Source organism: Mytilus galloprovincialis, chromosome 1 (assembly GCF_965363235.1).
Source record: "Mytilus galloprovincialis chromosome 1, xbMytGall1.hap1.1, whole genome shotgun sequence".
In the NCBI taxonomy this organism is placed as follows: Eukaryota; Metazoa; Mollusca; class Bivalvia; order Mytilida; family Mytilidae; genus Mytilus; species Mytilus galloprovincialis.
In genome coordinates, this window is record NC_134838.1 from 118,284,394 (window position 1) to 118,310,737 (window position 26,344).

Consider the following 26,344-nt stretch of genomic DNA (forward strand, 5'->3'; position numbering starts at 1 on the left):
GGAAACTTCGTAACATGAGGCATCTATATACAAAATATGAAGCATCCAGGTCTTCCACCTTCTAAAATATATAGCTTTTAAGAAGTGAACTAACACCGCCGCCGGATCACTATCCCTATGTCGAGCTTTCTGCAACAAAAGTTGCAGGCTCGATAAAAACAATACTGTACAGCTTAAAGTATATTTTGGATTATCTTGCTTGTTATCATTTTTAAATAGGACGACAAGATAGTAGACTATGATGTGTTTAAATATATATATTTTATTATATGATAAACATTAAAAATGTGTTCAAATCAATAAAAGATAACGCAATAAAAATCAATTTTAAAATGGTTTTCACAGACCATGTAATACTCAGATATCCCTGTCAGTACAGTCTAGAATACAATTAAGATGCATACAAATATAAAACATCATGGTAGTCTACTTTGTAGCTGTTCCCCATAGTATTGGTCTGATCACAAACACATAAGTATTTAATTTCAAATAATTAAGTGAAGTTTGGGAAAATCCAGCTCTATTTATAGCCTTGCCGGTTTCTTTGTTTATTTGGCAATCTCCAGATAAACAATACCATATTGGGTTTAACCATCGCTGTACTCTATTTAAACACGTCCCTTGTTTTGCTGCTACATGTTCTATGAAGTAAAATGTTCCATCCTAAAAAAAAGGATAGAGTAGTTGTTTTCACATAAGACTTATTGATTTATCAATTATTGCTAAACAATGTATCAACGAAAAAAAGCTATTTTGCAAAGATCTTACCTGCACATATAGAAACACAAAATTTTCAAAATTAGACATTCAGTCAAGACATCTGTCTATGTAGATAAACTCATCATAGATACTAGTACTAAATTTAGTATATACGCCAGACGTGAGTTTCGTCTACAAAGACTCATCAGTGACGCTCGAATCCAAAAAAGTTTAAAAGGCCAAATTAAGTACGAAGTTGAAGAGCATTGAAGACCAAAATTCCTAAAAGTTTTGCCAAATACAGTTCATACATATGTTTCTCATTTCTTGTTTTTGTGTAGATTAGACCATTGGTTTTCCCGTTTCAATGGTTTTACACTACTAATTTTTGAGGTCCTTTATAGCTTGCTGTTCGGTGTGAGCCAAGGCTCTGTGTTGAAGGCCACACTTTGACCCATAATGGTTTACTTTTATAAATTGTTACTTGGATGGAGAGTTGTCTCATTGGCACTCATACCACATCTTCCTATATCTAAATAGTATATCTATATATATGATCATGATTTTACTGAGAATTAATACACAACAAAATCCCAAAATCGAAAGTAATATATGAATAAATTTTAGTTGAATAAGTGGAAATTGCCAAATTAAAGGATGCATTCATACTGGTCGGTTTTACAAATCAGTTCTAAATAAAAAGTTACAACATAACAATACAGCTGCACCATATTTTCGACAATACATGTCTCTTCAGTGATGCTCGAGGTCAAAAGTTTTGAAAATAAAAAGCTTATTAAAAAGATGGAGATATAATCCAACTAGAGGCAATTGTTTGTATTTCTCATAGGGTCCTAAGTCAAACTAAGTCTCCCGATGGTGGCCATCTTTCATGATGGATCGGCTACAAAGTAACAACACTTGGTCAGCACCTATAAGGAAAATTCATGCTATGATTGGTTTTAATCCATTCAGTGGTTCTCCAAAAGAAGTCATTTATTTGTATTCCCCATATGGTCCTGTGTTAAACTAAGTCCCCCGCTGGCTGCCATCTTGAATGATGGATCGGCTAAAAAGTAACAGCACTTGGTCAGCACCTCATAAGGAACAATCATGCCATGGTTGGTTCCATTCCATTCAGTGGTTCTCTAGTAGAAGTGCAAAATGTAAAAAGTCAACAACGATGACGGATGCCGAATGATGTAATAGCTCACTTGACCCTAATAAGGTCAAAAAAGTATAACCAAAGATGGGTCATTCGATATCATAAGGGACAGAGATTAAACCAGAAGCTTAATACTTACTCACAACATCGTATACCACAAGGGACATATATTCAACTAGTAGCTTAGTTCTGACCCATTTGTAATAGTCAAACCATCAGATATCATAAGGGACAGCGAATCCACCAGCAGCTAAGTACTGATTCATTAGTAAGTAATAGACAAATCATCGGATATAATAAGGGAAATATATTCAACTAGTAGCTAAGTACTGACCAATAAGTAATTGTTTAATCATCCGATACCATAAGGGACAGAGAATCCACCACCAGCTTAGTAATAACCCATTTGTAATAATAAAATTATTTGATATCACAAGGGACAGATTCTACCATCAGCTTAGTACCGACCCATTAGTAATAGCTAAAACATCTCATATCATGAGGGACAGAGATTATTATACCTACAGCTTAGTTCCGACCCATTAGTAATAGTAAAATTATCTGGTATAATAAGGGACAGAGATTCAACCAGTAAGCTTAGTACTGATCTATTAGTAATAGTCAAATCATCGGATATCATAATTGACAGCAATTTAACCAGCAGCTTAGTACTGATCCATTAGTTATAGTCAAATCATCGGATATCATATTAGATTAAAGGGACAGAGAATCCACCACCAGCTTAGTAATAACCCATTTGTAATAATAAAATTATTTGATATCACAAGGGACAGATTCTACCGTCAGCTTAGTACCGACCCATTAGTAATAGCTAAATCATCTCGTATCATGAGTGACAGAGATTATACCTACAGCTTAGTTCCGACCCATTAGTAAAAGTAAAATTATCTGATATAATAAGGGACAGAGATTCAACCAGTAAGCTTAGTACTGATCTATTAGTAATAGTCAAATCATCGGATATCATAATTGACAGCAATTCAACCAGAAGCTTAGTACTGACCCATTGGTTATAGTCAAATCATTGAATATCATAAGGGACAGAGATTCTACCACCAGCTTAGTACCAACCCATTAATATTAGTAAAATTATCTGATATCATAAGGGACAGAGATTTAATCAGCAGCTTAGTACTGACCCATTAGTAATATTCTAATCATCGGACATCATATAGGACAGAGATTCTACCAGAAACTTAGTACCGACCCATTAGTAATAGTAAAATTATCTGATATCATAAGGGACAGAGATTAAACCAGCAGCTTAGTACTAACCCATAAGTAATGGTCAAATTATCTGATATCATTGGGGACAGAATCTTAACCAGTACTCAGGCAGTAGCAGTACCGAGCCAGTGGTTATTAGTAACAGACCAAAACACTGTTTACGCAGAAACACATTTGGTTAAATATGTTAAAACTGTTCGGAATATTTGGTTCTCAATGCTCTTAAACTTCGTACTTTATTTCCCTTTTTATTATTCGAGCATTAATACTGACAAGTTTTCGGTAGACATTTTTAATCCTGGTTAAAGCCTATGATTAGTTGATTAGATTTCATTTTAATATTTACGTACAATTTTGTGCTGGTCCTTAATATTCTTTTCAAGGACACCTGATGTATTTTATTATTAAATATTGACTTTCAAAACATATATCAGTTATGTTAGTCTCAAATGCTGACTTGGTCCAAATAATTATGACGTCTGGCAAGGCTATTTTACTTTTCTTCTGGGACGCTTTCCTGTCGTAGGAATTAAGGCGTCTCAGAAAGAAAAAAAAATAGCCTTGCCGCAGGAAGGCGTCTCAAAAAAGAAAAAAAAAATAGCCTTGCCGCAGGAAGGCGTCTCAAAAAAGAAAAAAAATAGCCTTGCCAGACGTCATCATTATTTGACTAGACTAGCAGCCACTCGCCAGCAGCCACTTTTCAAATATAAACTCAAAAGTTGCATAAGATTCAAACGTACTTTAAATGTTTTTATTAATATATAATCATAAAATAATCTTTTTTAATGTATGAATGAGCAGTCGAAGACACTCACAAATACCACCGATAACAAAAAGATCAACTTCAAATATTTCGAAATTGGGCATAACATCAGAAGGAGTATACATAAATTATTGCTTGAAAAATGTAAATCCAAAGCAATGGGACCAGACGGAATACCAAACAGTGTCCTTAAAACATGTGCAGGAGAACTCGCACCAAGTATATCCGCCATCTTTCAAAAATCAATTGACACAGGCACTCTCCCTGAAGATTGGTTAAGTGCAAACATAGCTCCAGTATTTAAGAAGGGGGACGTCCACGCAGCTGAAAATTACAGACCAGTTTCACTGACCTGTGTATCATGTAAGCTTTTGGAACACATCATCTGTAAACAATCTAAACACCTAAAAAAAGCACAATATACTGACAAATTTAAATTACGGATTCAGATCAGGTTACTTTTGTACAACACAGCTCTTAGTCACAACAGAAGACCTACTAAAGAGTTTCGACAGTGGCATTCAACTCGATATGACTATACTCGACTTTTCAAAGGCATTTGATATTGTGCCACATGACAATCTACTGGCTAAATTAAACAGCTTCGGAATAGATGGAAATCTGAACAAATGGTTAGCAGCATTCCTGCAAAAACGATCAATGCGGGTTGTCGTAGAAGGTGAGCACTCAGAATATGCCCACGTAGACTCTTGCGTTCCACAAGGCACAGTACTAGGACCGCTGCTTTTCCTATGCCACATCAACGACCTCCCGGGAAGCGTAAAATATCAAGTTCTTTATTTGCAGATGACTGCCTACTCTATTGAGAGATTAACACAAAAGACCATCAACTCTCCAAGAAGATCTAAAAGCTCTGGAAGTATTGGCACTAAATTGGGGAATGAAATTTAACGCAAAAAAATGCTATATAATGAGCTTCAAACAACAAGAGTGCACACGCTGAAATGTCTCGCCTTCTATACTAATCATTGATATTATGGTGATAGTCCTAAGTATAAAGCTAAGCTTTATAACAACTGTCACATAAACTTAACATTAACCAAGATAACTAAACATAGACCAATGAACCTTAAAAATGAGGTCAAGGTCAGATGAACCATGCCAGGCAGACATGTACAGCTAACAATGCTTCTATACATATATAGTTGGCCTATTACTTATAGTTTAAGATAAATAGACCAAAACACAAAAACTTAACACTGCAATGAACCGTGAAATTGAGGTCACTGTCAAATAAAACCTGTGCGACTGACATAAAGATCATAAAATATTTCCATACACCAAATATAGTTGACCTATGGCATATAGTATTAGTTAAAAGGACCAAAACTCAAAAACTTAACTTTGACCACTGAACCATTAAAATGAGGTCAAAGTCACATGACATCTGGCCGTTAGACATGTACACCTTACAATCGTTCCATACAACAAATATAGTAGACCTATTGCATATAGTATGAGAAAAACAGATCAAAACACAAAAATTTAACTTTGACCACTGAACCATGAAAATGAGGTCAAGGTCACATGACATCTGCCCGCTAGACATGTACACCTTACAATCATTCCATACAACAAATATATTAGACCTATTGCATATAGTATGAGAAAAACAGACCAAAACACAAAAATTTAACTATAACCACTGAACCATGAAAATGAGGTCAAGGTCAGATGACACCTGCCCGTCGGACATGTACACCTTACAGTCCTTCCATACACTGAATATACTAGCCCTATTGCTTATAGTATCTGAGATATGGACTTGACCACCAAAACTTAACCTTGTTCACTGATCCATGAAATGAGGTCGAGGTCAAGTGAAAACTATCTGACAGACATGAGGACCTTGCAAGGTACGTACATATCAAATATAGTTATCCTATTACTTATAATAAGAGAGAATTCAACATTACAAAAAATCTGAACTTTTTTTTCAAGTGGTCACTGAACCATGAAAATGAGGTCAAGGACATTGGACATGTGACTGACGGAAACTTCGTAACATGAGGCATCTATATACAAAGTATGAAGCATCCAGGTCTTCCACCTTCTAAAATATAAAGCTTTTAAGAAGTTAGCTAACACCGCCGCCGCCGCCGGATCACTATCCCTATGTCGAGCTTTCTGCAACAAAAGTTGCAGGCTCGACAAAAATCAACACACTTCTACCAACTAGACAACCACATACTAGAACAGGTACAAACAAATCCTTACCTAGGTCTTAATATATCTGATGACCTAAAATGGACCAGCCACATAGGGAAAACAACAAGCAAGGCAAGCTGTACACTAGGGTTCCTGAGAAGAAACCTGCGCCAGTGCCCCAAGAGTGCAAAAATTTGCCTACTTAGCCATGGTAAGATCCGTACTAGAATACAGTGCTGTCATCTGCGACCCATTCACCATCAGGGAAATAGAGAAAATAGAAAGCATACAGAAAAGAGGAGCACGCTTCATCCTGCACGGCTATAAATCCAGAGACACGGGATGCGTCACAAATATCCTTTCTAAGCTAAAACTAAAAGAGCGAAGGAAACATCAGAGGCTGACTATGTTCTACAAAGTGGTTGAGGGATTGGTGCCGGCTATTGATCCAACTAATTACCTGCAAAAGACAAGAAATAAACGCCAAGTCAAGGCAAAAGACTGTGACTTTTAATACTCAAACATCGTGGAAAGACAAGAAACCAGAAATAGCAGATCGTACAAATTAATAGACTGCAAAACAGACATTCGAAAGAACTCCTTTTTTCCAAAAACAATAGTAGAGTGGAACCATCTGGACGAGGAAACTGCATGTCAAAAGACAGTTGAGGGTTTCACGGCTGCCCTCCAACGGTTGGACTAGCCAACCCGCTCTCCTTCCAGTGCGCTTATATCCGCGATCGGATGCACTGTGTAACATACAGATACAGATACTATTCAATGTTTTTTTTTTTAAATTACATGTAATTTCCTGTTCATTAATTCAGAGACAATAGTATTCGCTTTCCATATACCAAACAGCGTGCTGCACGCATTAAATTTTTCAATAGTGTATGTAGAATCGTAAATAGCTATGGAATTATTTAAATGCTGGCAAAATTGTTGTTATATGGTTATAATTAGTGTTGTCAACGGTTAACCGTTTGAACGACCGAATACCGAATACCAAAAAAAGCTAACCGGTTAACCGGACGTGTTTTCAATTCAAATAGATGTGATATAAATTATTGATATCATTAAATAGTTTTTTTTTATTTAAAAAATTTCGTCGTGGTAATTAATTTGACAGATCAATTGTTCAGTATATTGATTGCTATAAATAATCCAAAAAACATAAAATTAATTAGAACTTTTCTGTCAGCTCGAGACAATAGTATTCGCTTTCCATATACCAAACACACAGTGTAGTATTATTCTGTACGCTATCCGGAAGTCGCGATTTTCGAAGCGAGAACTTTTTGGATCGCATTTGAAATTTGATGGATATACTGAATTAAACGGTAAGTTGATCACCTGTACATTGCTTAATGATTAATTCAGCTGACATCGGTATTCTCAAATGGTTAAGAATTAAATTTAGCACATTCATTATTTGTATCTTTGCTTTAATCAATATATTTTCAAGTGCATCACTATGGAAAACCAGTCTGTGAACCTAAAAACAATCTTTTTACCCTCTTAGTGTACAAATTAACGTATCCACCAGACTTAATTAACTAAATGAAGTATATTTCAGGTGGTGGTAAAAAATTTCAACCAGATCTTTGAAGCCAGAAATAAGAAAATTACACTTGTTTGAATTTCTCACTGTACGATCAGTCTCGCTTGTATATTTTGAAACTGTATGATCAGTCTTTATTTCACTGTATTCTAGTGGTGATTTCAAAGTTATTTACGATACATTAGAAGGTGGCATTTTTCTAAATAACACAAATATATTTCAATAAATTCACATCCTGAAAACTTATGAAACATGTTTAGCTTAATAGGGTGTACTCGACTTACTACATTAAGTATAAGGATGTTTAAATGTTGTTAAAATAAGAGGAAGGTTTGTTGTGTGGATAAGTTTCAGAACTTAATACCGTTATACTTAAAATTGTACAAACACACAGATTTAATTGTTATATAAAAATGCATGTATTTGCACACATTCGAGGCCGTACTGTAATTGTACCTATAATTGATCACAGTTCCTTCACTTTGTTTTATAAAGTAGAGCTGTCTCTTTGACACCCAATTGTACACCACTTTGTAAAGCGGGGGTTTATAGTGATAATGAAGTCCGTCTTTCCGTTCGTTCGTTGGACCGGTACAATATGTTTCGCCGGTTTTGTAAGCGCATCTCCTCATAAACTACTTAATATACAATGGGGTTTCCAGCCATTTTTAAATGGAGAGAGGGTCCAACCCAGGAGAAAAGGGGATTCCAAATATATGTTCCCATACAAATGCATTGATAGTTTTAAAAAAAAAGGTTTCAAACCGCCGGATCCCCTTTTTTCGATCCGTCACTGATATGACTATCAATTAATCTTTCTCGGATTCCTTATCATAAATGATAATGACTGTATTGTGCACTATTTCAAATTTTAGTAAAGATCTTTTATGGAGTTTCTTTATATAAGATACGGACTTTGCATTATATGGGGCACCCATCAGGTATTTCCAACACCTCCCAAACCAATTATTAAAGTCTTCTGAAATTGCTCCATTTTTAATCAATTAAAGCATTATGCACCTTCTATTTCGAATTTTTGGTGAAAATATTTTTTATGTTTCTATATCTAAATTATTTTGCAGTCTATAAAAATCATCAGAACTATATTTATATTGTCTGATGAAAGATATCACACGTTATAGTTCCCTGGACAGTTCATAATATCACATAGACACGTATATACCTTCAAATTGCCGTTGTTTTTTTTCCTTCAAAATCACGACTGGTCATACAGTCAAAAAAATTGAAATCGCTTCTAGAATACAGTCAGTTGTAGACTGATCGTACGGTAATTTATTTTGGGATCCTCAAGGAAAACATATTTTTTATGGGAAATACGAATATTCTACTTAAATACGAAAAGAATATTAAAACAGTATATATTTAACTGTAAACTGATGCAAATATTTGCAATAAAAGATTATTTGCTTTGCACTACGAGAGCAAAATTGTCCATCGATTCCACTTTTTTCTATCAAGTTGGTATGATGCACACGTATATTTTATGTTCTAGTGCATGTTTTTGTTACAGTTACACATATTTATGATGCTATACAAACCTTGAAGATGTTCAAAGCACTTTATAGATATAGGTGTAAACAAATGATGAGAAAAGTCACCGTAGGCAAAACCGTCCTGTTAGCCAGTTGGAAATCATCGCTTCGAAAATCGCGACTTCCGGATAGCGTACAGAATAGTATCTACACTGTGAAACAGCGTGCTGCACGCATTAATTTTTTCAATAGTGTATATAGAATCGTAAATAGCTATGAAATTATTTAAATGCTGGCAAAATTGTTGTTATATGGTATCGACTTTCCATTAGAAATTAATTTGTGATATTGTAATTTAAGACATAGCTCTCAATAGTCTCGGCATCCCGTAAAGTAGTTCGTTAAAAGTATCAGTAGTTTTGCATTACAAGAATAGAAAGTTGCAGTCGTGCTTTGATATTTTTTTGTCAGACAAATTGGTTTTCACTAAAGTTTCTACTTCTGAACAAGTGGATTTTGCTGACATTTCATTAGACGAAAGGTTTATTTGTTGTATTTAATGTATGGTGTGCATGAAAAATATTAATTAGCAAGTAAAAAAAATATCTGATTTGGACCTTTGGTGAAGACAAACCGTGAGTTGTCCCACCTGGGCCTTTTAGTCCATTGAACCTTAGGCCATTACCTATCATTTGCACCTAGTGGGTAAAAAAGTATTGCCGTAGGGAAATTTTAACAGACTTTTGAAAATTAGGGGTAGGCATGTTAGACCCTTTTTACCTAATTTCGGACCTATGGTGAAGACAAACCATGAGTTGTCCCACCTGGGCCTTTTGTCGTATTGGACCCTAGACCATTACCTATTATTTCCACCTAGTGGTTAAAAAAGTATTTACGTAGGAAATTTTTTACCCTCTTTTAAAATTTAAGGTGAGGCATTTTTTTTAAATCTAACTTTGGACCTATGGTGAAGACAAACCGTGAGTTGTCCCATCTGGGCCTTTTGGTCAATTGGACCCTATACCATTACCTTCTATGTCTACCTAGTGGGTAAAAATGTTTTGCCATAAACTAATAGCTTGTATTGAAAACTTTTGGGGGTGTCATGGACGGGTTTGATTGATATGATTTGGAATATTCTACAAAATCAGCAGAACTAATAGAGAGAGTAGTAGATTTCAAATGGTTGTAGATCCAGCATTTAAAGGTTCTTCTGATCACTGATGGGAGATCAATTAGAGGTTATAAGATTTTTTTGTGCTTCTGACAATAAATGATATGAGAAGATTTGTAGGTAAATATGCACTTCCGCACTAAAATGACTTTGATTTCCAAGACCATGACAAAATACTCGATCAGTTGTATACACATATACAAATTATTGTGCCGGATCTGTTTGCTTGAGGTGTCACAGTCTATTAAAATCACCAGCCACTTGCTTTACTTCTTTGTATAAGAATTTTCCTCAAATTTCAAACATGATCAGTTGTGGTTTAAATCAGACTGGATGATTTCTTTCAACAAAAACGCATAACGGTGTTTACCGGTTCACGACATATGCAATGTTGTTTGACCAATGATGTTTGGCGCAGATTATCATGCTCTCACCGTAACACGCCTCCTTTAATCGAATTGGCAAAAAGGCTTCTAATCAAAACCCCAAAATGTATCGAAGTTTGTCAATCTTGCTGGTTCTAACATCGAAACATCTATTGCAGTGAAAAATCAATTCACCGCGGATCTATATGGCACAGAATCAATTTTCAATCAGTACATCACGATCTCAAGAGGAAACTAACGAATACTCGATTAGTAAGTCTTCATGGAGTTGACGTCCCTCATTTGAAATAAAATTCATTTTGGTAGTCGAGTTGTCTTTATTGAGAATGTAGAAGCAATCCACATGAAAATAAAAAAATTCAATAAACCGTTTACTAATTAGGACCTTGTATCTTAAATCTTTCAAAGATCTAAATGTGTAGCTTTTTTACGTGTTCTAATCGGAGACCTAGATGCACGATAACAACACAAAGCTTTTATTTACCGATACTTAAGTTTTGCGTATAAAATCCAGACAGAGGTATTTTACCTCCACATTTTCATGATAAATTTGATAATTTTAATTATTTGAACGAACAGCGCTCTGTAATAACATCGTGTATGTCAGAGTAAGAAACTCATCGGTAATTTCGACAATGAATGTGAGGTAAAAAATGTGACTGTAATGCAAAAATCTCGGTCTTTAAACCTAACACCACTTTTAAGAATTAAAAGGTAAGTCTCGACACTCAGGAGGTTCAACTCATAAGCTATAATCAATAATGATGATGAACTTGCACCAGTTATGTAAAAGTAAGATTCATATGGCTGCGATTCCAAGCAACGATCTACATCAACTGTTACAAAAGGAAATTAGGTACGTTCAACAGTGTCCAATATATTAATCTAATAAACAGTGAAGAAGAGAAAATCCAACATGATTATATTGAGGATGTAGACGACACCTGAAGAAGCTTGCATTTGGACCCGCGATTTAATGGCGATATAGTATAAAGACGACAATACGTACACACCAACTAAACAAATAACCCCTAATTAATATTGTTCATGTACATCAGTCAGACTGTCTAGACTTGATGACAACATTATTTTTTCGTAAAATAGCATACTAATATCTACATCTAAACAGATGATGGATGCTTTCCAAGAGGATTGCAACTTCGAAGTCTTTTTAGAAGAAATACAATAAACAATAAGAATACACAACATTATTCTCTCCCAACAACCGCTGATCTAATGTCGAGAGAGTTGGAGAAAGTGGTTCTCAGTCTTAAGATAACTCATGTTGGAGGTGTGTTTATGCGAGATACCATCCCACTAAAACAACACCATACAGTATGTGGTACTTAAACCATGATAGTTTAATTGGTTCAGGAACGCACTGACCGTGTTGGTATAAGAATAAATTCACAAAGATATACTTTAGCTATTATAGGATATAACCAACTGACTAGATTAATGATTACATAAAGCCTGAGATATGTTACAACACGATGAACTACAAATGAAATAGTTGTTGGAAAGTTAACTTTTTGATGAGATAAATAGAATAAAATGATAGGAATAAGCATAATAACTCTTCCCAACACACGCCTGCCGAAAAGTAAGTTGGCAAAAGCGGTCTACAGTCCAAAGATACATCATTTTAGATGTGTATTTTTGCGGGATACCGTAGCACCCAAACCACACCATGAAAAATGCGGTACTTTTAACTGTGATAACGCAATGAGTCCAGGAACACACTGGTCGTGTTGATATAATTATAATTCACAAAGATATACTTTGACTTTTAAAGGCTACTGCCATCCAACGAGATAGTTGACTACATAAAGCCTGGGGTCTGTAACACCACCAATTATAGACGTCATATGAGAAGAAACGTGTTTGTGGACACTTTTGATTGAATGTCTAAACATTGTTGTCCTAGGGATAACCTTTTAATGAAGTCGTATTTACATATTGGTTCTATAGATAAAAGAATAATTGACAAGTTTAAGATAAATGGAAATAAAGAAATAAATGGGAACAGTTTTCTCGAAGATCTGAATATGCATAAAACCTCCAAGTTGTAGTACAGTACTAGTATGGATGCTGCGACACGAATGGCCTCGTCTTAAAAGTTGAAAAATCGGCAATTTCAATAACACATGTGGACACAAACATGATGGTAGTCTCACATCAAAAATCAGCTCAAAATCTGGAGGCGTATAGAAAAAAGTCTGTATAACTGTGATTTTCAACAATTGTCAAAGTTGTAAACCCTTAATTTTGACAAAAATTAGCGGATCAGAACAAAACTTCAACTCAACATCTGAAAGAGTTTAGAAAAAGAGTCTGTATAACTGATTTTCAACAATTTAGCCCGTAATTTCGGCAAAAATTGGCGGAGCGGAACAAAACTTAAACTTGATCTGTTGCTCATCATAGTTAAGTCACATACAAAATTCAGCTCAATATCTGAAGGCGTTTAGAAAAAAAGTCCGTATAACTATGATTTTCACAAATTTATTGAAGTCCAAAGCCCGTAATTTCGGGCAAAAACTAGTGGAGCGAAACGAAAATCAAACTTGATCTGTAACTCAACAATTTATGAAAGTCCAAAACCCGAAATTTCGGCAAAAATAAGCGGAGCGGAACGAAACTTATAGTTGATCTGTAACTCACCATGGTCAACTCACACACCAAGAAGCAGCCGAATATCTGAAAGAGTTTAGAAAAAAGTCCATATAACTGTGATTTTCAACAATTTATCAAAGTCCAAAAACCCGAAATTTCGGCAAAAATAAGCGGAGCGGAACGAAACTTATAGTTGATCTGTAACTCACCATGGTCAACTCACACACCAAAAATCAACTCATCTTTGTTAACTCACATGCCAAAAATCATCCCAATATCTGAAAGAGTTTAGAAAAAAGTCCGTATAACTGTGATTTTCAACAATTTATCAAAGTCCAAAGCCCATAATTTCGTCAACAAATGTAACTCATCATGGTTACTCACATACCAAAATGATCAGCCCAATATCTAAAGGCGTTTAGAAAAAAATCCGTATAATGGTTTGTTGTAGAATGACGGAATGACAGAATGACAGAATGACAGAATGACGGAATGATAGAATGACGGATAAGGGTTAATGGTTTGTTGCGGAATGACGGAATTTCGGAATTACTGAATTTCGGACAAGGGTTTAACTATATGGCACCGACAACTTCGTTGCGGGGCCATAACAAGATTTAAAACAAAAGGAGAAAGAATATGATGCAACCTTCAAAAGACTGAAGAAAAAAGTGGATACATCTGAATCCAGTCAACAGCAAGAACTCTAGGAAAAAGTAGATCAATCTGAAATCATTTTATAACAAAATATCGATACTTTGGTGGAACGTTTGTTTCTCATGCATGGTATCACCTGTGCTGCTATCGAAAGAAAAAAATGCATTGCTGAAACAGAAGGAAATTCAGACTGGGGTAAGACACTATTACTCATCAACTTTCTCCTTAATCATATCTGGTTAAATACGATTGTTTTCATGTGTTTGGATAATCACTTCACCAACAAATCTATCAACTGGTCCGAGACCACAATTGTCACCCCTTAATTTTCGTTTTTTCGTTGTCCACGAATACAGTCCCTAGTGTTGACAGTGGGTTACTTGCCATTAATTTTTATACCCCTTCCAAATTTATTTCTCCATGTTTAATGCCTCAAATTGCAAGTAGGGGTGAAATTACACTGTAAAAAAATTTTGGTCCAGAATTTTAAAGGAAAGTAGTGATTTGGTCCAGCTGAAAAAGGTTAAAAATTAGCACTTCGGAAGATGTCAAAAGATTTCAAGACGCCCTAAACATAAAATTGTCCATGTTTTGAGTTAGAGCCGATGAAGTTTTCTATAATTTTGATATAATTTGTCCCAAAAGTAGTACAACACACTGTAAAAATTTCATTGAGAAAGCGCCGGTGGGATTTTTTTTAATATTCATTTATGTTCTAAAAGAAATGCACTACGAAATAATTGTGGTCTCGGACCAACTGTCACAATACGCATTTGGAAAAGGGTTTCACAAAAGAGTTTATCAGGTAAACAATAATGTCCTCTCTCTTGGAGCTGTGTCGGAGAACATTTATCTCTACCGCAACAACGTATAGTGCTATCGATGTCTTCTTCTTTGAACAAGGAAACGATGTACACCAGAACCTAGAGAATGTTCATCGTAAGAGTATAATGGCGTTTGGTTGTTCAATATAAAGCAAAAACCAGGATTATATTATTAATATTATGTCAGAAATCGACATAATGATGTGAATTGATTCTATCCGTGCAAACATTATTTTACATGCTTTAGTGATACTTGTATTGTTAGTAGCGATAGTCGTCACTATGTGGTATTTTTTTTTCTGAATTATTAAAGGCCGCACGGTGACCTAATGTTGTTAATTTATGTGTCATATTTGTCTCTTGTAGAGAGTTGTTTCATTGGCAATCATACCACATATTCATTTTTATATAGTAGTAGCGATGATGATATCTGAGAGCATAAGTACGATTGTATTGGTGATAGGATAAATCGATGTCCCAAATGTTTACTTCAACACATCTGTTATATATTTAGTCATGGTAACTGGGATTTTGGAAACCTACCATCAACAAAAACCTCTAGAACCGCAGTGTAGTGCACAACGAGCCATCAATGCACTCATCTGTGTCAACCAATCCAAGAACTTATTATTCTATAGGTTATGATTTTACTGGATGTAATGACAGTATTAAGATTCAAAGAATACAAAAACGTCAGTTAAATAAACAAGTTGGTCCATAAGCATTACCCCTATTGTTTGAACGTCTTTAAATCGCTAACGAACGCTCGCCGTTTAACCATATTCGTGTATCTGTATTTGTATATCGTCCAACGTTCATTGTTCATCATTCATAGTGTAACGTTTGATGGTTTGATGTTAAACGTTAGTCGTCGTCATTCATAGGTCATCGTTCAAAGATCCATCCCTGTAAATAAATGACATTCATCAGAATCACCAATCCTAAATAACGTGAAGCTCCTCCTAAAGAGTCGGTTACACATTATCACGCGCAGTTTTCAATGTAGCAATGTAGCAATGCAACTTGCAACAACGACTGAATTAACAAGGATTAATTCGCTCTCTTTAAAACTTTTCATAGACCCGTCGTAGAAGCACAAGAGAAAACGGCTTCTAAGATCACTTAGACAATTGAAGATTTCCAAGCACTACATGCAATGCCTTCTCCTCAATTTATTGAACCACCTATAAACATTAATAACGTTGGTCCGCTAAAAGAACATGATTTTCACCTCATAAAGATCATACCCTTGATTTACTTTCTGTATACAAAATATTGTTTATCGAGTATTCACAGGTCATGATCGATGAAGATGATATCTGTTTAAATTAAATATGATGTGAAGGAACCCATAGTTTATGTGAGCTCGTGGTGATGAAGTAAACCAAGGATTGTGAATCAGTTGATTTTGAGAACTATGGTGAGATCTTAAAAAACACCGCTATCATTTACCCCGGAAACTCAGTCTTCCAAGAACTCCTGGAGCTAGTAAGAGGAACAATTTCGTCTCAAGTATCTATAACCATAAATAAATATGATAATGGACTCCAACAACTCATATATCCATCCTCAGACTTTGGTCAATTCTTAGATCAATCAGAGATGCGTTTTGTTTCTCATCAAGCAGGGAACAGTGGTGTACGCAATGAGACCATAGACATCATCAACACCATGAATACGAATCGTTGTATCAACAATTAGGTGTATCAACAGATCATCGCAATCGTCTATGAAATAAATGTTTTGAATAAAAAAGGATACACATGTAACTATATGGTTGGTTGTAGTAGTCTTTTTGACACTTATCACTAATTCAGCTGGACGCATGTTCATCTCTTCTACCGCAAAGATATTGTGGAGTACAGCCTTGATTACCCCCACTAATGCAGCTTTCAAAGATATTGAAAAAGGAGCAAAACTGTGGATCATGTAGTTCATAAAGACTTCTCATCAGCAAACCCGTATGAACAAGGTCTCACCTCAAAGCAAAACATTGAACAATATAATCTCAGGCAGTGGTATTTCAACCATTCATCAATCGCTATAAATGAACCATATACTTGGTATCATAGAAGATTTATCTTTTGATGAAAGTATCAGGTCCAGGAATAAGAACCGCACACTGGAGCATCCTTAGTTCAGGTGTTGAAATAATCAACATATAAACTCACTATCTGTTTTTTCCATCCGTCTGAGACTTGTCTTTTGGTGCTAAGACTTCTGAAAAACGGCGACACAGATACAGATCTTGTATTCTTTGTTCACTAAATTACCATTTACCTCTTTACATACATCGGTTATTAATTGTACGATCAGCACAATGATTTAGTTGTAGTGGCTAAAAGAATGGTGTTAACGTTGTTGACGTATCCCGACGACTTTAGCAAACCGTGAGGTCTCCACCACACTGTAAATAAAAGTGTTAAGAATCTGAACACTTTTTGAACGCCCTTTTGTAACACTTCTGGAACGCGTAACGGTGTTCTCAATATTAACATTGGTGTTCCAGTTTTAAACATTATGTGTGCATCTTTCGAACGCTATGTGTGTTATTTTTGAACGGATAGTGTGTACTCCTTGAACACCTAGTGTTTGAATCTGGAACGCGTAACAGTGTTCTAGATATTAACTTTCGTGTTCCAGTTTTTAACATCATGTGTGCATCTTTCGAACGCTATGTGTTATTCTTGAACGGATAGCGTGTACTTCTTGAACGCCTAGTGTTTGAATCTGGAACATGTCCTTGTGAGCAAAATTGTATGCCGTTACGCGTTCTAAGTCTTGTAACACTTCTGGAACGCTCGGACTGTGTTCCAGAAATATGTGTTAATATCCAGAACACATAGTGTATATTACTGGAACACAATTTTACATGTTCCAGAAAAAGTGTTATATTCTCTGAAACATTATTGTGGTCTTGTAAAACAAATATTTTAATTGATTAAAAACGTCTTTAATTGATTAAAAAAGGCAACATTTAAAAAAAAAAAGTACAATAAAATGTGAAATATTGAAGCAACTTTAAAATGACAAGTTAGACAAGTTAGAAATATAACATTTGTAATTTGCAAAATGTGTCCAAATATTTACTCATAAACAAAATGTTCGTCATATATTTAAAATTATTATGTTACAACAAAGTCAAGTGTCTTATGTTTAACTCATCGTTTGCAACTTCCTAAGTCAAGAACTGTTCTGAATTTCTTTACAAAATACTGATGCCACTGACTCTTTTATCACCAAAATGTTCCATAATCCACTGGCTGCATAGCACTCAGATAGTCAATATCAAACATAAAATACCCTGTGTATATGATGCTAGTAGTCGAGTCGGTGTTCATGTAACACTGCTTCCTTGGACACTTTTAAACATGATTTGAGTCGTTTACAACTGATTTTGAGCTTCCATTTTTAGAGGATTCGTCTCCTTGGGTTATAATTATTCTTTAACCTTGTTATCCATCAACCGTAAGTTCTAAAATGTGAAATATGAAGTGTATGAGTAAACAAATTATTCATCATGTCGACATTCCTTCAGAATATTAGAAAATCTTATTTCGTTTTTGTAATTCCATTATACTTGTCAGCATTATAAGATAAGATGCATTTGCCAATGAGTGGTAATTGAGTGGTCAAATGTGCTCTCGTGTTCTTTATCTTTTTAAAAAAATGATAGAAAGTGTCCAGCAAGTGCTATTATGTTTTTTAGGCAAAACTTTATCGTCAACTTAGACTTGTCACTAAATTAACTGCTAACATTTCAAGAAACTAATGACCATTTGCCTTTATTTTGAAAGATATTTAGTAATTTTTTCACTTATGATCTGTATACAGATAATTGACGGATGATGTAATTGCATCAAATTTAGCTCAAATAGCTTTCTGATTAATGTAAACAAGTGAATGGTGCACATTTTATTGATAAATCTGCAATACCAACACTTGTAAGAAGTCAATGGACATGCACTCCTATTCAAAATTCTTAAACTTACATATAGTACTTTTATGGTGCAGGATAAGTAGTCATCTCTTGAACTGCAACATGTTCTCTTTATTCTCGAGGTATGCACGAACAATTACCCTTAAGTACAGTATAGTTGGGTTTGTACCCTATAAAAGTAACATAGGAATACATTACAATACATGAATGCAGTGCACAAGGGTGGACATTTGCTAAATGAATTACTAATTACAAAGCTATTATAAATAACATATACATGAGAAATTTAAAATTAGTGTTGCAGTATGCCTTTTTTTACAAACTTCTGTCTTGACATTGCAATGTCATGACAGTTTTTGCATTTGTGAACAAATCCTTATGCATTGGTTTTATTTAATTAAAAAATGTACATCCTCAAAAGTGTAGAAGATCGTTTGATCTTCTTAATGCTTTCTATACACAATGTTTGAGTCGTGTTAGGAATACATGGCGTTCGGAGAAAACGATTAGCTTGAACGCATCATGTTCGAGACCAGAACACATTTACAATAGCAACGATATCATTTAACATTTACGTATAAATTTACAGAGGTTAATTTTTTTTTTTAAATATGATAATTTGAATGTAATCTCTCAAAGAACCGCTACTTTTTTAATCGAATTATGACAGCACAGTTAAGTGGAAGTGGAGGGGGCAGTTTTATGTTCGAACAAAATGTTCTTCCATTTATACTTCAGTGTGTCCTGTCCAAGTAGACATTTGTTGATTTCATGACTAAATAAAATATTTTTTATGTTCGTCATGTGTAGATAAATATAGATAAACATACCTATTATATCAAGTTTTGTTGTTAATTTTCTTCAGTGAAGCTTCTTCAATCACGATCAAAAACCAAACTTCCGGTACATTAATACGTCACGCGCTGTTATGTACGCGGATATGTTTGGAACACATGGCGTTCAGGGAAAATGGTAAATTTGAACGCATCATGTTCGACACCAGAACGCTTTTACAAGAGCAACGTTTCCATGAGCATTTACGCATTTACATTGTTAAAAAAAATACCTTAAGAACTTAAGTCGTTTAGAAAAAGATTCATATTAAAAATCAATCATTTGCACGCTTATAAATACGCTCTTGTAAAATGTTTCATTTTTTTTTTACCAAACTATAATTTGCTTATATGCCGATACAGCTAAAATACATTTATCGTCAAATCATAGTACGAATCACCCTTATTCATCGTCTGTTTGACTCTGAAATGATGAATTTTTTTTCTCACTCCCCATTACAATATAAGAACATTTTTAGTGTTCAATTTAGAACACTTGTCTTGAATATGTGCGTTAAAAGACTGAACACAATGTGTTATATTTTTTAACGCTGGCGTTCAATGTGGAACACTAATGTTAATAACTGAACATATTGTGTTTAAAATTGGAACGCGTCCAGACGCGTCAGGCGTCTGCAATATTTGCAGTGCAATTGTGGTTTAAAGTATCTACGACTGACGCTGAGGCTGATAACACTGATTTAGAAGCTTGACATTGTTACATTACCACAACGCCTTCAACTAAAATAATGTTTTCATTCGTAATTACTTGAAAACACTGACGCAAACTCGGACGAGACGCTCAATCATTCCATATATGTTCCACAGAAGAGAATTTACTTGGCGATAATCTGCCTGAGTGAACGGAAGAAGCCTTGATACATAATCGTTTTCTTTCAACAAACTGATAAAAGTAACGTACGTCACTGTCGATTACAACATATCCATGTCAAATTGAATGAACAACGTTATAGAATATGGAAGCCATGTTTCGTGAAACGTTCTTCCACATAGATCAACTTGTTCGAAAAAGTAACTTTACCCGTTGAGACTTTATAGACATATTCCCTTTATTCGTCATCGATGTGAGTCACCAGTCTGAGAAGTTTCAAGACACTGTTGTTGATTTTAAAATCGGAGCAAAGTTCAGGCTCATTGTTTAAGCGATCACCAAAGCATTAGCATTGATGGTCTGGAACATCCTTTAAATAGAATGAAGTGAAAGTAGTTTCAGATGTCCAGTAAGCTGCTTTTAAAATTACAATACAAAGTAAAGCCCATGAAGTAGAGAGTTTTCTTGTATCATGTGCTCTTACTGTTTTTAAAGTGTCTTCATCTGCATTTTCATATGCATATCGCACTGTTTTAACAATCCATCTTGCACTAGAAATCTTTGAAGCTTCTTTATAGTGGTTTTTGTGATAAGTAACACACAGTCTGTTTGATTTTTTATAAGATTTTCTTCTATATGTGTAAATCCTTAATGCAAGGCAAGGGCATAGTTTTAAATCCTCAGAATCAGTTGAGAGGTTTAGCTAGCTATGAAACCAATGTTTTATAAAAGAAAATGCCTGTACTAAGTGCGGAATGTGACATTTGTTTACATTCGTTTGATGTGTTTCAGCTTTTGATTTTGCCATTTGATATAGTCCAGTCGATTTGTGCAGATTTTTGACAAAATTGCTCAGATTGTGGTAAAAGCATGAAATTTGGCATAATAGTAGTATATGTCATAGACAACATTTTAAGCTATGGACCCACTCTGAAAGTCGAAATTTGTGGAGGAGGCGGCCATTTTAAAATGGCGGCCGTTTGATCTCTGTAGATTAATAAAAAAATTCATAAAAATGATATTAGAAAAGATATTGACATGAAACCTAGTAAATAGAACAACAGTGCTGATTTCAATTGTCTTGTTGAACAAAAGTTTTGGAAATATAATCCATATTGAATGGCGGCCATCTTGAAAAATGTTGATTTTTGAAGCCAAAATATGTAGTCATTTTTCGATAAAAAAAAATGCATTGTCGAAGATATACAAATGTATTTGTATGAGCTATATAAACAGGGAAAAGTGAGCATACCCTCCTCCCCGAGTTATTCTTCTGTTTCGTATCGGGTATAACAGCATTAAAACGCGGACCACGAAGAGGATCATAAAATTAACTATTACTCTAAAAGCAATATTCGTTCCACCGCTTTTTCAACATAGAATAAAAGGAGAATTTTATTGTACAAGTAAAAATAAAGCAAGAAAATATGTGTATACCTGTCGTTTATAATAATTGTCTGATTACAGGATAATTCGTTTTGTTGATATTGTTCATTTGAAACAACTTTCAAAAACCTTATTTGCAGACATAATGAATTTCATATCATGCAAGTAATGTGAAAAGAACATCAAATACTCAAATGTTTTCAATTGACGTTAAAAATATCTAACAATAAATGATATGCACATGTTTTGCCAAACCACACTCTGTCTATCAAATCGATCACATTGTCATTGACATTTACATACCGTAGAACTACTTAATACTGCCTTTACACATTTGCATTTCCTTAGTAACCGTGTTCACTTTGACTTATAACATGTATAAGTTGAGCGCTTACTGCAGGAAGTTTTATATAGTCATATGGTATACTCATCACAGATGACAAGGCCTGTCATCTGAGAACTTCATATGTATTGATTTTTTGGGGGTATCCATCTTAAATGATGGCCATTTTGAAAACATGATTTTCCAATATATCATTATTCGCTAATCTTATTAATTCACTGTTTGCATTCATACATTTTTTACCAAACTTTATTTGATATTCACAAAGAAGTCAGATAAGGCATGCACATGTTTACAAAATAAAGATATCAGTATCAGGATTTTTGTTACTTACATGTTTGCCTAAGTAACTTTTTAAAACAGAAATTACGTATATATGATATAATTTATGACCGAAAGTTTTTTTTTGAAAAGATCAAAATTGTATTGTTCAAAAACCCTGGGGCTAGATATCAGAAAAACATTATGGGCGATTAGACTGGAAGGAATGTGTGACAATGCAAGAGAGGACATGTGAGGGTTTGCAATGCCAAGCAGATACAAATGGAATAGACATAGACATTTGAGCTGGCAACCACTCTTTTGATGCAAACATATGAAGATGTTGGGTTTGAATGATTTTCCTTTCGCTCAATTCGAAACAGTTGAATGAGGGCTATGGAACTGCAGAAGCACCCCAGAATCACAAGGCATAATGGCACAAATCATGTCAAACAAATGTTCAGATCTCAAAATATTTCATCAGTAAAAGGGAAAACATGCTAGATAAGTTGCCAATTGAAAGAAAACAATAAGTAACCAGACACTGTAAGGTGATACTGGATCAACAAAATCAATGATTGCAGTGTATTTTTTATGTGGTGATGTATCTGAAGATCTCTATGATACATCGACATTTTCAAATCGACAAAAATAGGGCATGACAGTGCACCTGTACTACAAGACATATTCCCCTAGCCAAAGTAAGAGCTGAAGATGTCAACTCACTAATATCCGGCTTGATGATTGATAAAACTTGACATTATAGCAAATCAGAGAGTACAAGACACAGAAAGAAAGCCAGGAATCTTTTATCCTTGGAGCGGTACTTTTCAAAATAATAAAAATACATTGATGGCACACGGTCTGGAAGAGGTATATTACTAATCTCCAAGCTTGCAGATCACGCTAAATTGTACAGTTAACGCCTGCAACAACTTGAAGTTATCATGGAAGGAAGAACTGACACAACGCTGTTAACAAAATTGGAATGTAGCTGCCATAGCAAGCATACAAGCAATATAAATTAGTTCTCTTGATTTTCAACAAAGGTATTCGTGACGCTCTAAAACAGACCTCATAATAAAAAGGGTAAACATAAAGGCATCACCATAGCCATAGCAGGCAAAATATATGTGCATGATACTAAAAATAACTTTACAGGGACACTCAGTAAACGCTGTTGACACAAATCAGTTCAACAGACATAAGTTTTCTCAGTAAGAATGATACATGATGGCTAAACATCGCGAAACAGTCCAGTTATATCGTTGAGTGGCAGACAAACATACCATTTCTCAGCTATAATAGTTCAATTGTGCAACTCGTATTCGAAAGGATACAACTGCAACTTATCAGTCCTCAGATAGAGAGTAAGATGTCTCAAAGATTGTGGAACTGATTCATTTTGAAAGCCTACATTGAATGTCCCTGTAAACCTTTTTATAGTAGCAAGCATAACTCTTCAAACTATTCTAGTAACTTTGCCTATGAAGAGGCCTTCACCATCACAACTAAAAGATATGACCTGTTTCAGAACTTCCCCAACATATTCGTTGAGAATCCGGAGAAGATGCAACCATTCATGTGTGCTTGCATATCATCTAATGCAGCTAGTTTTCAATTTTTAGAAGTGTTGTATTAATCATTTCTTTCTTGACAAACTCATATTACTAAGAACATTTACTGTACAATTAACAGATATCATCAATTTAAAATATTAAAACAATTCCAGACTGTGAGCCGTCACTGTTTTCTATCATTTTGGCGAGGTCCATTCCATGGATAATAGGTTCTTGACTTCCTTTCTGTGTCTCGAATTCTGTCTAATTGTCTTGTCGTGCAGTTTAAACAAACATTTAGCATGTTATCTGCTCCTGAAATATTAATCTCCAGCACTGAGTCTGGCTAAAAGAACAATGGTTAGTAGTTCAAGTGACAGTAACGTACACTGTTGTCGAACATAATTGTCGATGCTTCATGTTGAATGATAGTCAGATACCTCATCAAAAAGAAAGAAAAAAACTCCCTGCAATCATTGTTCTTTTTAATTCATCATATCTGTGTCTGGTTATTTTACTGTTTTTTTTTCAATCCGTGACTAATCCTAGACTTTTTTCGTTTTTCCTGACAAAATATATTTTGATCTTAAGATTTGCCTTAAAAGGATTAATACCTTTTGCCTTGTGATTCTCCCATTACATAACCTTCAGCAACTTGGAACAGTTGTATGCTTACAACAAATGACTGATTACCAGCTCAAATGTCTATGTCTGCTCTTTTTGTATTAGCCTGGCATTGTAAATCCACATGTGTCCTCTCTTTGCGTTACGGAATTCTTTCCAGTGATTTAAATAGCAACGCATTTTTCCTTTTCAACATAAAGTGGTCATAACTCATATTGTATACACAATTTTTGGTGGTAAAAAAGTAACTAAGCCCTATATGCTTAACTGCAATTAAAAGAATTTACGTATTTCTTTACATACATTTATGTGTTAACCATGTTTTACATGCGCATGGCTTATTTGAGAATATATCCTATATTAACAGTCATAAATAAATGATTAGCAAAACTAGTTGTAAATGCAAATAAAACTTAGTATTAATTCAAAAAACAATTTAGGATAGCGAATAATGATATATTGGAAATTTACGTTTCCAAAATGGCCACCATTCAAGATGGCCACTAAATACTTCAATAGTCCTCAGTTGATATTCTTTGTCATAAGTAATACGAAAGTTTATCAAAATTGGTAAAGAAATATATTTTTCATATTTTTTCTAATTATTTTTATTATTTTTTTGAACATGATTTCAAAATGGCCGCCAGACCCGCCATTTTGATTTTCTGAATTGGGTCCATAGCTAAAAATGTTAGTTATGACCTCAACTAACACTCTGCAAAGTTTGATGCTTTTACCACAATCTGAGCAAATGTTCACAATTCGACTGGACTAATAAGGGACTTTCCATTTTGAAATTTCCTCGGAGTTCAGTATTTTTGTGGTTTTTATGGCCCCACAACAAAGTGGTCAGGGCCATATAGTTTTACCCTTGTCCGTCATTCTATCATTCCGTCCTTCTGTCATTCTGTCATTCCGTCATTCTGTCTTTCCGTCATTCCACAACAAACCATTATACGGATTTTTTTTTTTGTAAACGCCTTAAGATATTGGGCTGATTTTTGGTACTAGTATGTGAGTTAACCATGAAGAGTAACAGGTCAAGTTTAAGTTTCGTTCCGCTCCGCTCCACTAATTTTTGCCGAAATTACGGGCTTTGAACTTCGTTAAATTATTGAAAATCCCAGTTATACCGGTTTTTTTTCTAAACGCCTTCAGATATTGGCTGATTTTTTGTATATAAGTTAACAATGATGAGTTACAAATCAGGTTTGAGTTTCGGTCCGCTCCACTAATTTTTGCCGAAATTACGGGCTTTGGACTTCAATAAATTGGTGAAAATCATAGTTATATGGAGTTGTCTAAAGCCTAAGATTTTAGCAGATTTTTGATATGTGAGACTACCGTCAAGTTTGAGTCCACATGTGTTGTTGAAATTGCAGATTTTTCAAATTTTTGAGACGGGGCCATTCGTGTCGTTTCGACACATCAAAATTAAATGAAATAATGAGTAATGGCTCCCAAGGCTAATTCAAAGTTCGTGTTCTTGCAAGAAACTGCATATTTGGTAATATTGAAATTCCAATTTGTTCTTAAATCTAAAATATCCATCATCTAATGATAAGCAGATCTGGCAAAAGAGGTAGTTGTATTGGAATATCTTTCAGTAGATCCAGCATCTGAGGATACAAAAGTTGTCTCGGTCACATTGGTGCTATAGAAGAACTGTTGTTCTTCTACTGTCTCTTCTTCTCGTATCTTTTGTTATATCCGTGTTACAAGAATTGGAGGAGGAAATGCATATGCATACATGCAGCTCCAATTTATAGTTAGAGCATCAACTTGAAAAGCGTCTAGAACAAGAGAACAAT

At 34.7% G+C, this 26,344-nt stretch overlaps 1 protein-coding gene and 1 long non-coding RNA gene across 2 annotated transcripts in view; both read right to left on the reverse strand.

The window, feature by feature from the left end:
• Nucleotides 1-242: 242 nt before the first annotated feature.
• The window catches only part of LOC143054380 (thiol S-methyltransferase TMT1A-like), a 29,924-nt gene continuing 3,822 nt past the window's right edge, over nucleotides 243-26,344 (reverse strand). Inside the window, exon 2 of the mRNA XM_076227397.1 lies at nucleotides 243-663. Within this exon, the coding sequence (XP_076083512.1) occupies nucleotides 427-663 (237 nt within the window). The 3' untranslated portion in view covers nucleotides 243-426. The remainder of the gene's footprint in view (nucleotides 664-26,344) is intronic.
• Nucleotides 17,687-19,700, reverse strand: LOC143054393 (uncharacterized). Its single transcript, XR_012971657.1, has 3 exons — nucleotides 19,526-19,700; nucleotides 18,748-18,865; nucleotides 17,687-18,230 (listed from the first exon to the last, which is right to left on the reverse strand). It is a non-coding gene; the product is annotated as an uncharacterized LOC143054393 (long non-coding RNA).